Below are 15,040 nucleotides of genomic sequence, written 5' to 3'. Positions count from 1 at the left end.
GAAATGTCTCGTGGTCACTGGACCGATTGATATCACGATATAGGTTCTGTAAATAAATAACGAGGATGTATCGTGTACTTGCAGAGCTGTTTCCATGCAAAGCAAATGCGAACGTGCTTGTAGATTAAGTAGAATACATTAGATATATATATTATGGTACATTACTATTAACTGTCCATAAAATCATAACAAAAATAACACTAAAATATTCAAGTCAATACACACATCTCTCTCTCTCTCTCTCTCTCTCTCTCTCTCTCTCAACGAATTTTTTTTTCGTATTTTGAGAGTGCTCATTTATGAATGTACTTTTAGTTAGTTAAAATTTCAAGTACTATATTTTGCGCATAAACTATCATCGAGTAAAAATCAGTTATTTTAGTTTTAAAATTTCAATATATTCCTATATCTCTTCATAGATCTTTTTGTCCCCACGAGATAAATACGGTCTAAAACTAAAAGTGCTTACACTCATCGAGCCGACTTTAAACAAGAAATTACATATTTGAAGAAAATGAACGGAAACTGCAAATATTTGGGATTTTTTGAAGTCCAAGGGGCATACCTCTATTAATAATTGCTTGATCGTACCCCAAATCGAACTTGACCTATAATATTCATATAATAAATCTGTACATTAAATTTCATGTCAGTAGGCACATCCTCTGTGAAACGAAATGAACGGAAACTGATCTGATGATGGGCCGACCGACATGCAGCAGAAAAGCAAAATGCCCTCCCTTTAGGTGGGGGGGGGGGGGAGGGGGGGGGAGGTATAGACATTAAATGTCAATGTTGTTTGGAAAACAAACCCAGGTTTCAGATCCAGTACACACGTCCCCTGAAGGCCAGCACCGGAAAGGTCGGATACCCATGTACATGAAAACGTCAGTCGGTTGTTTGCCAGCCTCAACCAGACAACCTAATTCATGCCTAAGGGTTACAAACTATACAGAATAAAGATTGAAATGATCAACAGAAACTCAAACATGTGATTCTAAGCTTTGATAATAAGTAAGCCAGCTTACAAATCTGGTGAAATTTAAATTTCTTTTGGAAAATAGAAGAACTATATTTTCACGTAAAAAGATAACCCTGATATAATATATAAATACTTTAAATAATCATTATTTAATATTATAATGGTTCTAACTGAAGTTTTTTAGAACGATATATTTGAACCTTTATAAATTCCTATCACTGTCCGACAATGTACACTCTGAAAATATAACATATACCAAGGGAGTAACCTAGTATATCAATAATGTTTGACTAATTTTTCTTCACTACAGCAAAATTAATATACATGATACATTATTCTTTATTGCTTTTTTAAAATGTCAACGAAGAAATTTATGATCACAAGAAAATCCACTGTAAAACTCATAACAGATTATGTGGTCATATTGAAAACAAGATTAGTATATTTTACAAAAAACTCAGACACGTGTACATATTATTATATATAACCTTCACACAATTCTAGTGTTAACCCTTGACGACATAGCTTTAAAATCATATCGCATCCATCACTATACACCTAAATGTAACATTTTTGTCCTATAATCTGGAATTGAGCTGAATTTAATTCAAAGATTTTAGAATATTGACGTTCCAAAATTCGTATTTTTAATCAGGTGTCAAACTGTGATATTGCACTGCAATAAAAATAATTTCTCAGCTCGTGTTTGCTAGAGAAACAGACACATCAACAAAAAGAGATGATGTTCAGTGATGATCACACAAAACCACTTATCTTTATGTTGACTTAAAACATTTTTTTGATCGTTGCATTAAATAAATTTGAGCATTTTGTAACAAAGCAAAACATATCATATCACTCATAACTTTCATTAAAAAACGAGTTTCTTGAAAATATGTAAAATTTTAAATTGAAAAATGCCATGCAATCTGTGCATTTAAATCCTCGTTTTCACGCTTTTGGTGGTTGGGAGGGATATGGTTGTGGCTGTTGCTGTCCCTGCGGCGGTGGTTGTTGTCCGTACGGCGGTGCTTGTTGTCCGAACGGCTGTGATTGTTGTCCGTGCGAAGGATGAACCTGTGTGTTTGGGTTTAACACGACGCCAGGAGTATTTTGTTTCTTTTCTGCTCAAAGGAAAATAAAAAATCAGTCATAAAAACTTAATATGACTCTTTACAATATGTTCCTTTTTATTTCCATTTTTACAATCATTTTATAGTCCACTCAAAAAATGAAACGTAACATTTGCTGTTGAATTATTTATGGCTTCTGAATGAATGCTCATTTAAACTTAAGTTGCTCCTTTTAGAAGGAACGAACAGCAAACAGTTCTTTTAAACGATTCACAACAATTCAATCAATCATTTCTTTTCAAATAAAAATAAAAACCCAAAGATAAAGCGCATTTTATGAAGAAATACAAAGACGTATAATATGAACAAATCTTCTTCCTTAAAACAAGGCAAAACTGAATGGGGAATTATTTATAATTTTCAGAGAACTTCATATGACGTAAAGAAATAAAAAATAGAAAAATAAGTTTTGTTTTGATCTTCGTAATGTTGCCTTAAGCTTAGATCATTACTTTAATTTGAATTCCCTTTTGATCACAGCGTGTTCACTTGTCTAGTATTTATATGGTTGTTTACTGTTGTTAATAGTTTTACTCTATGAAACTTTACAAATTCATGTTTAAAAGCATGAAATGAAGGTAAGTTTCAATTTACATAATAAATGCTTTTTAAAACAAAAACATTTCAACCGGTCTATAATATACAACCGATCTACTTGAATGATAACTCCTTTAACCACGTGACTTACTGTAACAGACGACGCAGACGACAACACACACGACGAGGAGGACTAGACCAACGATTGGACCCACGATCACTCTGAAAGGTCAAAGGTCAGTAAATATATAAAAGCATACAGAAATCAGACAAATAAAATCTTTGCTTTAATAAACGTTCTCTTTTCCGTTGGTAATGTCTCTCTCAATGAAAATATACAGAGATTTCAGTGTTTCTTGGATGAAACCATGCAATTCAGTCAATTAAAGTTACTGTGGGATCATGTTTACTTGTGGAGGGGAATGTTCGTGGGAAGCCAAACCTTTCCACGTTTGTGGGGACGTAATTCCGATGGTTGCAAGTTCGGGATAATAGTGATAAATATTATATAAATGCTTGTATATACATTCGTGGGTATATAAGGTTATCCACCAAAGCCAAGAAATCTATCCCCCACCCCCTTACGAACAATTATGAATCCGCAGTAAATGAAACGTTTTGTGACTGAGTAATAGAACTAGAACCATTTTAACAAGCGCTTGGACTTTGGGTAGTTGTGTTCAATAGCAATATGACGTAGACCTGTCTATTTCAGTGTCGGCCACTTAGCCATGGCTCTCTGAAATCAACAAGATTTTTCTGTCTTTGAGCAAAGACTACGCAATTGGTGCATATTTCGCTTGACACCGCGTCATTTTAAACTTGTTTTGACGCAAGAATTAGATAGCTACGTCCTACTGAAAGTCCAAGGTCTTTTTAAAATGGTTCTATATCATTTGTACACCTTTTAGCTATCTTCAGGCACATTTCAATAAACTCAGTGAAATAGTTTCATCCCATGAATGTTTATTCATACCCGATGCTAATACAAGTTGCGGATCCGGTACAAATGTAACCGGAAGGACAGCACCAGATAGTTCCGGTACAGCAGTGGTAAAAAGAGAACGGACAATCGCTATCACTATTGCAGGTCCCATCAGCATTCAGAGCTATTGAAAATAGAGAATCATATTCCATTCAAAGTCATAAAACGTGTAATGTAAGTGAAGGCTTTCATAAAGAAATTAGGATTCATTCTAAACTTTAAGTACCACATATATTAGGTGACAATCTTGGTCGGCACATAATCAAATGCAATAAAACTCACAGGGTTTAATGTTGGATTTTATCACGCACCGAAAATAATCCTCACCATATAAAAATGATTCCTTATTAAATTTATGACTTTCAGCAATTGTAGGCTTAACTATTTAAAAATTATTGCCATCTATACGCTATTTTCATTATGTTTATTATGTAAACCCCGCTGGAGCCCCTCAATGTATCATTGCGTCATTTGATTCAGGCACGTAGCATCGTTTTTGAAAGTGGGGGGCCAAACTCATCCAAAAAATCTTGACAAGCAAAAAAAAAAAAAAGGAAATAGGTCTTTCCGGAAATCTTCAAAATCCTAATCCGTGTGTGGGGGAGGGGGGGGGGGTGTAGTATATAACTTCAATTTAAGTCCTCATTTCCTTATCTACATATTAATTTTTTACATGCTCCCAAAAAAGTGGGGGGGGGGGGGGGGGCTCCATGATAATTCAATTTTTCATATGCAAATTTTACAAAAATTTAGTTGCTACGAGAAAAAGTGGGGGGGGGGGGGGCAAGCCCCCCTGCCGCCCCCCCCCCCCCCCCCCCGATGCTACGTGCCTGTGATTCGTCGTGTTATCACAGACAACTAAAAAAATAAATATTAAACAACGAAGCCATCAGTTCGACGTTTCGCATAACTTAACGTTTGTTTTATGTCATCTTGTAGATAGTGATCACGGTATGTTATATAAGTGTCGATAAAACATTTCCAGGTGAATATCCTGTATTTAGATATATTAAGCTAAAGTAAAACTTTTTACATCTGGCAAATTCTGAACAAAAAAAATCCGCCGAGGTGTGTCAATAGGTTGACGTTTTACTTGTAGGTAGAATAGTGGATACATTGTCAATGAACTGAGTCTTATTTTAAACAATGTCTCAAAGACCTGCCACTATTCTGAGAATAATCATTCTCTATATCTTGACATTTTTTTCTCCTGATTTTTGCTCGTTAAGCATAAAATTGTCCTGTAAGAATCATGGTAAGCGTTTGCGTTGGTTCTGATCCGGTATGAATGAAACAGTAATGAGAGTATGAAGTTTAAGATTGGCATGAGTAAAAAATTGTAATATAATGATATATTCCACACAATCCAGAAACGTGTATCTCATTACAGGCAGATTGTTTTTAATTGTATGATTATCTATGTAAAGATGAATATGAAATTCATTGATGGTGAAAACAGTAGACTAAAATACTCCATTCAGTTTCAATCACCTAACGAATATAATGAAAAAACAAGATTTTGACTTTAATATACAATGTAATCATATACTCATTAATTACACAAAGATTTCAGAGACGTTACGTTTTTCATATATCCTTATTTCAAAAAGGAGAAAAAACAACATAAATTCTTACTATTTCTATTACATTTACCCAACCTTACAACCTTTTGTGCTTAATATTAACCTTGTTTACAAGAAGGGGTGGTGTTTAATGCAGGATCGGAATGCATTTAAAGGTTCACAATTTGACGTGTGCAAAATTGTTATCCTCAGCTCTATTGGTTTTGTACATCGGAATTTTATTTCAAACGAAATACCCCTGGGATTTAAATTCATTTTGATAGGTAATATTAATCATTGAAAGTCGCGGGCGACTCCGTAGAAGGAATGAGAGGGGAACTTCCCCAATAAAAGAAGTTATATGAGATTTGATTTAATACGCCTTATTTCAACAAATTAAACAACCGACGTTTTGCATGTTACTGCAAACTATGTATTAGAAGAAGAAGAAAAAACAACAACAACACGTTAAAGAACAGTAAACATATTGTTGGACTTCGATGACTTAATGCGTTTTAATGATATTGTAGTTATAATAGCTTGCACATTTTGAGTGTATCCCCACTCCTTTGATCTCCCCTTGAAGCTTGACAAAGCCATTCTATATTACATTACAGATAGAAAGTAAGAAGGGGTGTTATGAACATTGGTAAAAACGTGATCAAAAATATTTTAACAATTAATTAGAATGAATAATGAAAAAAGATATTAAAATTAAATATATGTGATAAGTGTCGCTTGTATAGCAGAATTAATACAGTAAATGTTATATGTATTAGATTGGTTGATAGTTTGTTATCCTCATATTTTCATTTAAAGATAATTCAGATAAAAAAGAAACCGATATTCCTGACTCTGCTTCTTCTTGCTCGCTTTTAATGTCATTCTATACTGTGTTTTTTTTAAATTCCTTTGCACCTGTTTGGCCATAACACAGAAGAAACTTTTTTTGTTTAAAACGAAAAAAAAATATGGATTGAATTTTTACAATTTTGAGTAGCGTACTTATTCAATGTTTGAGATTTTTATATAAGGATCAATATAGTAATCGAGGACATCGAGAATATGAATTTTATTTTTCTTGCGAAATTTTAAATTGTATTTCTCGGTTCACTTAAAAGACCATACTTTATGTTTATCGACATTAAAGATTATATTTCTTAAATGTAAAACAAGATGACTTTTTTTTTAAATTCAAAATGACTTTTTCAATATATTTACTATTAATGATACTTTTAGCAATAATGAAAGAAAAAAAATATTTTATTTTTTCCAAACTTAAAAAATGTCATTTAACAGTAACAAAGGATAACATTTATTTTCCAATAGAAAATAAATAAAATAAATTTTGTAAAACCTACTCACAATTTCTAGTTCAATTTAAATTGCAGCGTCTTAAAGGGATTTAAAGATAATGTTTTACCCAAATGTTCCATAGTCTATATATGAGAACTTTATCATCTTATCTCCGAAAATCATATCTTTTTTTAAAAAGTGATGCTTTACTATAAACAGTAAAAAAGTGACTTGCCTTTAGTGGTACAAATCAGGTAAATCAAACAAACAATGCATGATAGTGTCACATATTTGAAGTTATCCATCCTAAATTATATAGTGTCAGTAAATCTCTGTCCTAAACTCTCAACCGAATATTAAAAATACGAAGCGAAGTAAAATCAGCGACACTTATAAAACGTACTGTTTTGCGATAAGGAATAACAAAAAATCCCGGATGCTTTTAAATTCTATTTTGCAATAATTTTGTGACTATATAACCGTGTCGAAAAGAAATTTTCCAATTCTGATCGATATATATATTTGTAACCTTAACATAAGTTTTTTTTTAAATTTTATTCAATCCTTTTAGATAAACAGAAATTAGTATTGCTTACAAAAAGGAAAATATGCCTTTTTGCATCTTTTTCTCCATTAACCTGCTAGCGCCCAATCAAATTTCAATACATTCAACATCGTTATAAGAAATTACAAGGGATACATACGGTATGTTTTGGACATGGTCAACAAAAATATATCTTTTGTTGATTTATATAATTGTATTTGATATGCAAAATTATTGACTTGTCAAAATGTATTTTTTAGATGGCACAAGTTTGTATTTTACAACTTAATATGACATTTTAAAATTAAAGGTAATGTATCATGATGTTTTATGATACCTTTTTAGACGGAGGCTCTATGAGCCTCCTCTATTGCTACCGGTCAGCTCACATGTGACGTCGATAGTGGATTTGACGGACACCACCAAGCGGCAAAAATTTCAATATTCGTTTGGGATTCATATTTCAATATTATTATTATTGAAAGAAATATCTTATTTGCAATTACAATAAATAGACCTATACATACTGCGATTAATAAACATAATTTCTTTTGAAAATTTTAGTTCATATGTCAAATTCCAAGTAAGTATGAATATGCATGAGTTTAAGAATAGCAATGGTGTGTAATCGTTTAGTGGCTATTTACACTTTTTATACAGCTTCCTGCCCGTGACGTCAAATTATGAGAATTCCCCAAGAACCATCTTGTGTTGATTATGAGATGCAATGAATAAACACGGCGTGGTTCTTCGTCTGTATCGTATATTACTTGCGCTTTATCAATGCCCTGCGGAGATATAATTATCTTTCTATGTATAGTTACACTCCCGCCCCCGGCATCGATCCAATAAAATGATTATTCAACAAGTTGAACCACTGCTTTATGAACTTGAGTATTCCCCCAATTAAGTACAGACAACCTAGATGTAGCATGGCACATTTTAGTTTAGTTTTACTTGGCACTGGCGTCGGAAGCAAATTGAAAGTGGGGGCTAGACTAATCCTCAGAAATATTGTGGAAAAAAAAACTAATTCCCAAAATCATGGAAATCCTAAACCGTTGGGGTGGGGGTGGGGGGGGGGGGGGGCTAGTATAGTATGCATATGACTCCAACTTTTCAATCTAGGAACAATTATCTTTTCTGCGAGAAAAAATGGGGGCTAAACCCTCTATGATGCTATGTTCCTAATGGTTAGGTCTAACTTTGCAAAAAAACGCCCCCCCCCCCCCCCGGTTCCGACGCCTATGCTTGGCATGCATACTAAACCTACTATAAGGATAGTGAAACAAATAAATTAAACATCCGATTACACCCTTGAACGCAACCCCCTCCCCCCCTATTTTGTTTTTGCAAGCTGATAAGAGAATTTCGCGTGCAAAAAGTGTAAAAACTTTTGACAGGATGTACATATTTTTTTTAATAGTTAAGTACGGGGTAATTCAAGATCTACGGTATATTATTTTGAATTTAGCTTTAAAGAGATATTACAGCGAATTCGCTTCATCTTGGATAATTCCCTTTTTAAACATAGTTAGATAAAAGAATAGAAGTCGTGCAAATACGGAAAGACTGAATCTTTTTGCAGCAAAAAAAGCTATATATTGCGTTTTAAATATTTTTCCAAAATTATAAATTTATATCTCTAAAATGTTGTTTACACCACAAGTAAAATCTGTATTAATTCGTAATATTTCACGATGAAATATTTACAGTTGATGCGCTAAGCTGTTGATCAAAAGGCTGAGCTAGTAATATTTACTTTTTGGACTGCCTGAAATGATTAAATCAACGGTAATTTTGAGCAAAATTGAGCAAAATGAGCTGTAGTGTCTCTGATATATAAATATTTCATCTCTATAACGTTTTGAAACGCTTAAAAATATATTTGATCACTCTCTACAATCGAATCGTACATTCTGCAAAAGAAAAAGAACAACAACTATGCGAGATTGAGGTTATGCATGTATTACATACATGTAACATTAGGGGTTTTTAAGCATGAACGATTTTTTCATATGAAAAAAGTTCACTGTTCAAAAGTTTTCATTGATTATATATCATAACTTTTAGTATATATTGTGAATCATTAGGTATAGTACTAACTAACAAAATACTTTTTTGTTTGTAATTTGTTTTTGCATATTCCATAAAAGAGCATGAATATGTTAGGAAAGTAGTTTCTGTCCTGTAGTATTAAGTATTGCAAACTCTTAATTGATTCTCTAAACCTTTTATACCTTGAAATTTGAAGAAGAAAAAACATTTTTATTTTTGGGAGTTGATTTTTATTAACTCTCTTATGCAGTTACTCTGGCAAACCGGAAGTGAAACTGTGTTTGGACCTAACCACAGATCACTGCCTCTGATAAGACCTTGCTCTCGAAAATAATCGATAAATTCGATGTTTTGCATTCTGAAGCATTAAATATTATTATAGTTAAATATTGCTTGGATCCATATACTTTTCCAGAAATATTTACATTACTGATACATAGTTTGATGGAATCTATTCTATCTTAAAATATTACTCAACATGTTACATATGATGTTTTCCTATAATTCTTAAAATTGTCGGAAAAGCCCGAAAATTTATACTATGAAAATATCAATCGATGAAATCCACTCCCCTCGGTACTTTAATGCTTGGAATTATTAGATTAATCTCCTCCGCAATGATGCCACCGTCTCTCAGTACTTTCAGTACTTTTATTTTGTTCTTACGACTTTGTTGCCGTTAGATTTAGTTTTTCGTATGTACAACTTACCCCTAATTGCAGTGATTATGGGCGTTAGGTCTGTAAACGAACAATCGCTAATTCAAACCTCGCTATGGTCACTTGATGTTGTATGTTGGTTAAACAAGATTGTAACTGTACACCCGGCTTGAATTGGTTATCGGCTTATGCTGGGGGGTAACCTGCGATGGAATGATGTCCCATCCTGGTGGGGTCATTGAATCTCATTTGCTCAGCACCACAAAACCCAAGGATAAGCACCGGCCTAGTGGGCTGCCATGCCACTGAGAAGGCTTTAACGTATGTTTAGGTAAGTAAGTATCGTGTATGTAAAAGATAGACTTAAAAAAAGTTTGCATCTCTTTGGTAAGTTACAATAAAAGGTACTAAAAATTCTCCTCCTAAAATGAAAATTAAAAAACTCAGAAAATTAAGCTAAATCGCATTCTTAAACACAATGAATAGCTTATTATATGAAATATGAAATACTATTACTATCCTGCGAATTTTATTCTAAAAAACAGTTGCAGCTTGTTCAGGGTTATTGACAAACGGTTTTGCATTTGCAACTTTGATTTTAACCTCGGGATGACTACACATATGCATTACCTTTATATTGTCTGATATCATCAATGTGTTGATATTAATAACACGTATTCCTTTTAAAGGAATGATCGGCATGAAATACCATTGGTCAACTCTGTTAATATAATATACGCTACATGCAGTAAAATATATATAACACCGTTTTGATGATTTCCGAAATGGCAACGCATGAATGAACTTTTCACTAAGTAGGAGAATCATACTTCCGACCAATATTCTTACGAATATGGGAAAAAAGCCGTGAATTGAATCATTATATATGTAACCCTATAAATCTTTTATTTTCAAAGTAAAATGATAAGCGTAACGCTACTAGTAATCTACGTCTATTTATAGATTTAAATAAGGTTGTCATTGCATAGTAAAAAAAATAGTGCAAGGCGCAATGCGTGCGCATATAGTTCAATTTGCCGGATGCCTCATACGGACACAACTGTGATCGGCCGAAGCCGATCATAAAAACAAAACTGTAATGAATAACAAAGATATCACTTAACTTTAAGTGAATGAAAAGAATTGTGAAATTTGCTCCGTCTCAAAAACCAATGTCTCGCAATATTTTTTTTTTTTTTTTTGATAATTTATTTGCAAGAACAAACAAAGTATGCAATAACTTCAAGCACAGAATTCTAATAAGCTATCTACAAGACAGCACATTGTCTTAAATAAGATACTATGATTATTATTTTTGTCATCTAATTAAATATTGCTTATGAAAAAAATACTTTAAAGAGTATTTAGAGTTGTATAGATTCCACAGATAATGTTTCAGTGTATTACACATATATATACAATTAGCATAGATTCATAAAGCAAGTAAAAAAAATGGTGTACAAATAAGGCTAAATTAGCAATGTATAGAGATTTAAATAAATGTACAAGTAGTATCTTGCCTAACCTGGTAGACAATATTATCAATCACATAGTCTCTGGGTGTAGAGATATATAGGCAGACTCTATGTATCCATGGTATATAACAGTTTACTATATTACACTGTAGTTGTCTATATAATTATGATATAAAAATCATGGACAAAAAGAGTTTGCTGTCCTAATAAGGAGGTTCTACCTTGTTTTACAGTCCATATCCTCCCTTTTATGACAGCTCTACTGGAAGACAGGTCTCTTCTCAGTAGTTTTAGGATAATAGAATATTTTACACTATGATAATAAGACATATCACATCATCTTTGACAGATTTTCAAAAAACTTGCACTCAGCATTTGCATTTAAAAAACGTAAAACTGAGGCATAAAAACAAGTGGATTTTTTAACATGATTATATATGATACATTCAGTTTCATTCATAGAATCCAATCTACAAAGCATTTTTTGTTTATAAATTCTATAAGCTACATAAGTGATAAGTAAATTTAGAGATTTAGTTTTATCGCTTTTTTCATAGAAGAAACCAACAACGATATGTTTCCATTGTATTTTGAATGACAATAAACTACTAACAGTATTCCATATGTTTTTAACATTGTTACATTCAAAAAGCAAATGTTTTATATTTTCTATTTGTTTACAGTGTACACATTGATTTGATATATCTTTTTTCCATTTACTCACATATACATTATTACATAATATATTATTTAAAAGCTTGTAACTGAATTCAGCTACATGTTTATCTTTTATATCTTTAATCTTGCATTCATAAATATTTTTCCAACTCTTCTCATCGTATATTTCAAATTCTTTACGCAGTATTAATTGAGAAGATGGCTTACAAAACTTTTTTTCAAGGAGATTTTTATAGAAAAAATTACTAGATTTACCAGTCAAGTTGTAATATCCCAGAGGGAAGTTGAAACTCATTACGCTTTGTATGTTGATAAAGTTTACATTGCTGAATGAGTAAAGTCTTCGAATTGATTTAGTTATTTGAAAAAGAATTTTGTATTCACATAACCAGTTAGATTTATTAATAATATTTGCATAATGTTCTAATCGTCTGAAGTTACCCTCGTCGTCAAACAAGTCTTTAATGTATAGTATTCCTGATTTAATCCAGTTTTCGAAGAAAACAGAGTTTCCCTTATATACTAAGTTACAATTATTCCATATTGGTTGTTGTAAAATATCATCAGGTGATCTTTTTTCAAAGTGCAGTTCACGTTTACATTCATTAAAACAACAAAATATTTCTTTGTAGAATAGGGGTAATTTTATGCTATCCAAGGTCTCTGTTTTAGTAGTGGAGCACTTTAAAAGAAAGTGTATATCGATATTAAGTTTTTTACACTGGTTACTAAGAATATCAAATAGAATGCCTTTTGAGTTAAGTAATCTTGGAATCCACGCTGCTTTTAATGATTTTAACTTGCAATCTATGTCTACTATAGATAATCCACCTTTTGCTATGTCTCCAATTAAAGTATTTCGTTTAATTCTTTCCGTTTTTTCCCAAATGAAGTTAAAAATCAATCTCTGTATTCTTTTAATAAAATTGCTGTCAGGAAGACAAAGTATTGACGAAGTATATACAAGTTTTGAAATAGCTAGAGTCCGAATAATACATGCTTTTCCAAAGAGTGTTAATTTTCTTCGTTTCCAGGATTCAAATAGTTTTTCCATGTCATGATAAATTCTCATCCAATTTTTATTATAGCATTCTTCTTTATCATGGCCTACATAAATACCTAAACATTTAATTGCTTTATTTGTTACTTTGATTCCATGAAGCTCTTCAAATTCGTTTTTCATATCTCCTAATAATATGCATTCAGTTTTATTAGTATTAATTTTTGACCCAGCACATTCACAGAATGCTTTAATAATATCTAAAGTATTCTTCATTGAGATTTCGTCGTTCAAAGCCACTGTTAAATCATCTGCATGTTGTATACTTTTAATTTCATAGTTATTTATTTTAATGCCATTTATGTTTTGATGATTTTTAATTTTAGTCGCCAATATTTCTGCAACAAAAAGAAATAAGAGAGCTGATAAAGGACATCCTTGTCTTATTCCTCTTGTCATTGAACATGATTTTGAAAGCCAGCCGTTGTTTTTCATTTTAAAAATAGGATTTGTATACAAAATGTTTGCCCATGTAATAAAACTTTTTCCGATATTAAACTTTTTTAAAGTTTTAAAAAGAAAATTCCATTCAACCGAATCAAATGCTTTTTCAAAATCTAAAAATAACAGAATTCCCCCCACGTTTTCTGATTCGCAAAATTCAAATATATCTAATATAAGCCGGGCATTTTCTCCAATGTATCTTCCTTTTATATATGCAGTTTGGTTATCATTGATTATGTCTTTTAGGATCTTCTGTAGTCTTTTTGCAAAAACAAAAGCTATGATTTTGTAATCAGTATTTGTTAGACTAATTGGACGATAATTTTTTAAAGAATTCTTTTCTCCTTTCTTAAACACTAACGATATTACTGATTGCCGCTGTGTGTATGTCATCATTTTATTTTCATATATATCTTTAAGAGCATCGTAGAAATAAGGGCCAATTACATTCCAAAAACATTGATAGAATTCACTTGGTAATCCATCAAGTCCAGGCGATTTATCGTGTTTCATACTATTGACAGCTTCCGTACATTCCTCGAACGTCGGAAATTTATCTAGCATACGTTTATTATCCTCACTTATTACTGGTACATTGATTTCAGATAAGTAATCATCAATTATTTTATTATCAATGTTTTTACTTGCGTATAAGCTCTGGTAAAATTTAAACATTTCCCCCATAATTGAATTGGTATTATGAATTTTTTCATTGTTTGAAGTCAAAAGTTCCGTTATTACGTTTGATGATTGATGTTGCTTTTCTAAATTTAGAAAATATGATGTGTTTTTTTCGCCATTTTCTACCCATTTTGCTTTAGATCTAATATGTGCACCTTTTGATTGTTTATCATAAATAGAATCTAATTCTGCTTCTAACTGTTTAAGCTTTTTATAATCGAATTCCTCAGTTTTACTAGTTTCTAGTCGCAATATTTTAAAATAATTTATAGCTATGTAACTGCAAGTCTCTCTATATCCGACCTTCCCTTTCTCTCTTCCTTTTTTTCTCTTTCTTTTGATTGTCTTCTTGGTTCCCCATTTTCTTTCTTAATCTCACGATTTCCCCTTTTTTCTGGGTTTTTTTCAGTCTTCACTTTCAGTCAAAACGTATTTCACTATTTTATTAATTTACCTTTTACTCTTCAATCTTTGTGCATGTGATTTACTGTTTGAAAGTCTATTGACCTTTTTTTTTCCATCTCATACTCTCTTCTTTACATTCAGAAAATATTTGTTTAACTTTACGACGTGAATATCTCTTTCAAGATTAAATTCTAGACAACAAGGGTGATATTTTGTGCCTGGTGAAGTCAGACCTGGAATGTCACGTATTCTTTAGAGACAGGTAGGAGTGTTCAAAATATGGCTGGGAATCGACATATTTGGTTTAGAAAATTCAAACTCGGTCGATGATAATGGTCTTCCTTTAAAGCTTAAATACTTGCAATCTTTGTTAACTTCAATACTTTTTTTTTTACTGTCCTCGATAAATGTACTTCGAAAAAGAAAAGAAAACAAATTTGTTTCGTCACGCAAATGCAATGTGTCATTTACTGTTGTTTTTATACAATTTGGAACAAATTTGAGGAAAGTCCTTTTTTCAAAACGTTTGTCCAAGTCCATG

At 31.9% G+C, this 15,040-nt stretch overlaps 1 protein-coding gene across 1 annotated transcript; it reads right to left on the bottom strand.

The window, feature by feature from the left end:
• Positions 1-1,561: 1,561 nt before the first annotated feature.
• LOC105337887 (uncharacterized) lies at positions 1,562-6,920 on the bottom strand. The gene is made up of 4 exons (XM_034473689.2): positions 6,731-6,920; positions 3,629-3,761; positions 2,804-2,874; positions 1,562-2,106 (listed from the first exon to the last, which is right to left on the bottom strand). Exons 1-4 carry the CDS (start codon positions 6,798-6,800, stop codon positions 1,934-1,936), a joined length of 447 nt encoding a protein of 148 aa, XP_034329580.2. The 5' UTR covers positions 6,801-6,920; the 3' UTR covers positions 1,562-1,933.
• Between the last annotated feature and the right edge of the window lie 8,120 nt (positions 6,921-15,040).

The sequence above is a fragment of the Magallana gigas genome, chromosome 8, assembly GCF_963853765.1.
Source record: "Magallana gigas chromosome 8, xbMagGiga1.1, whole genome shotgun sequence".
Taxonomy (NCBI): Eukaryota; Metazoa; Mollusca; class Bivalvia; order Ostreida; family Ostreidae; genus Magallana; species Magallana gigas.
This window is presented reverse-complemented; position numbering and strand designations above follow the sequence as displayed.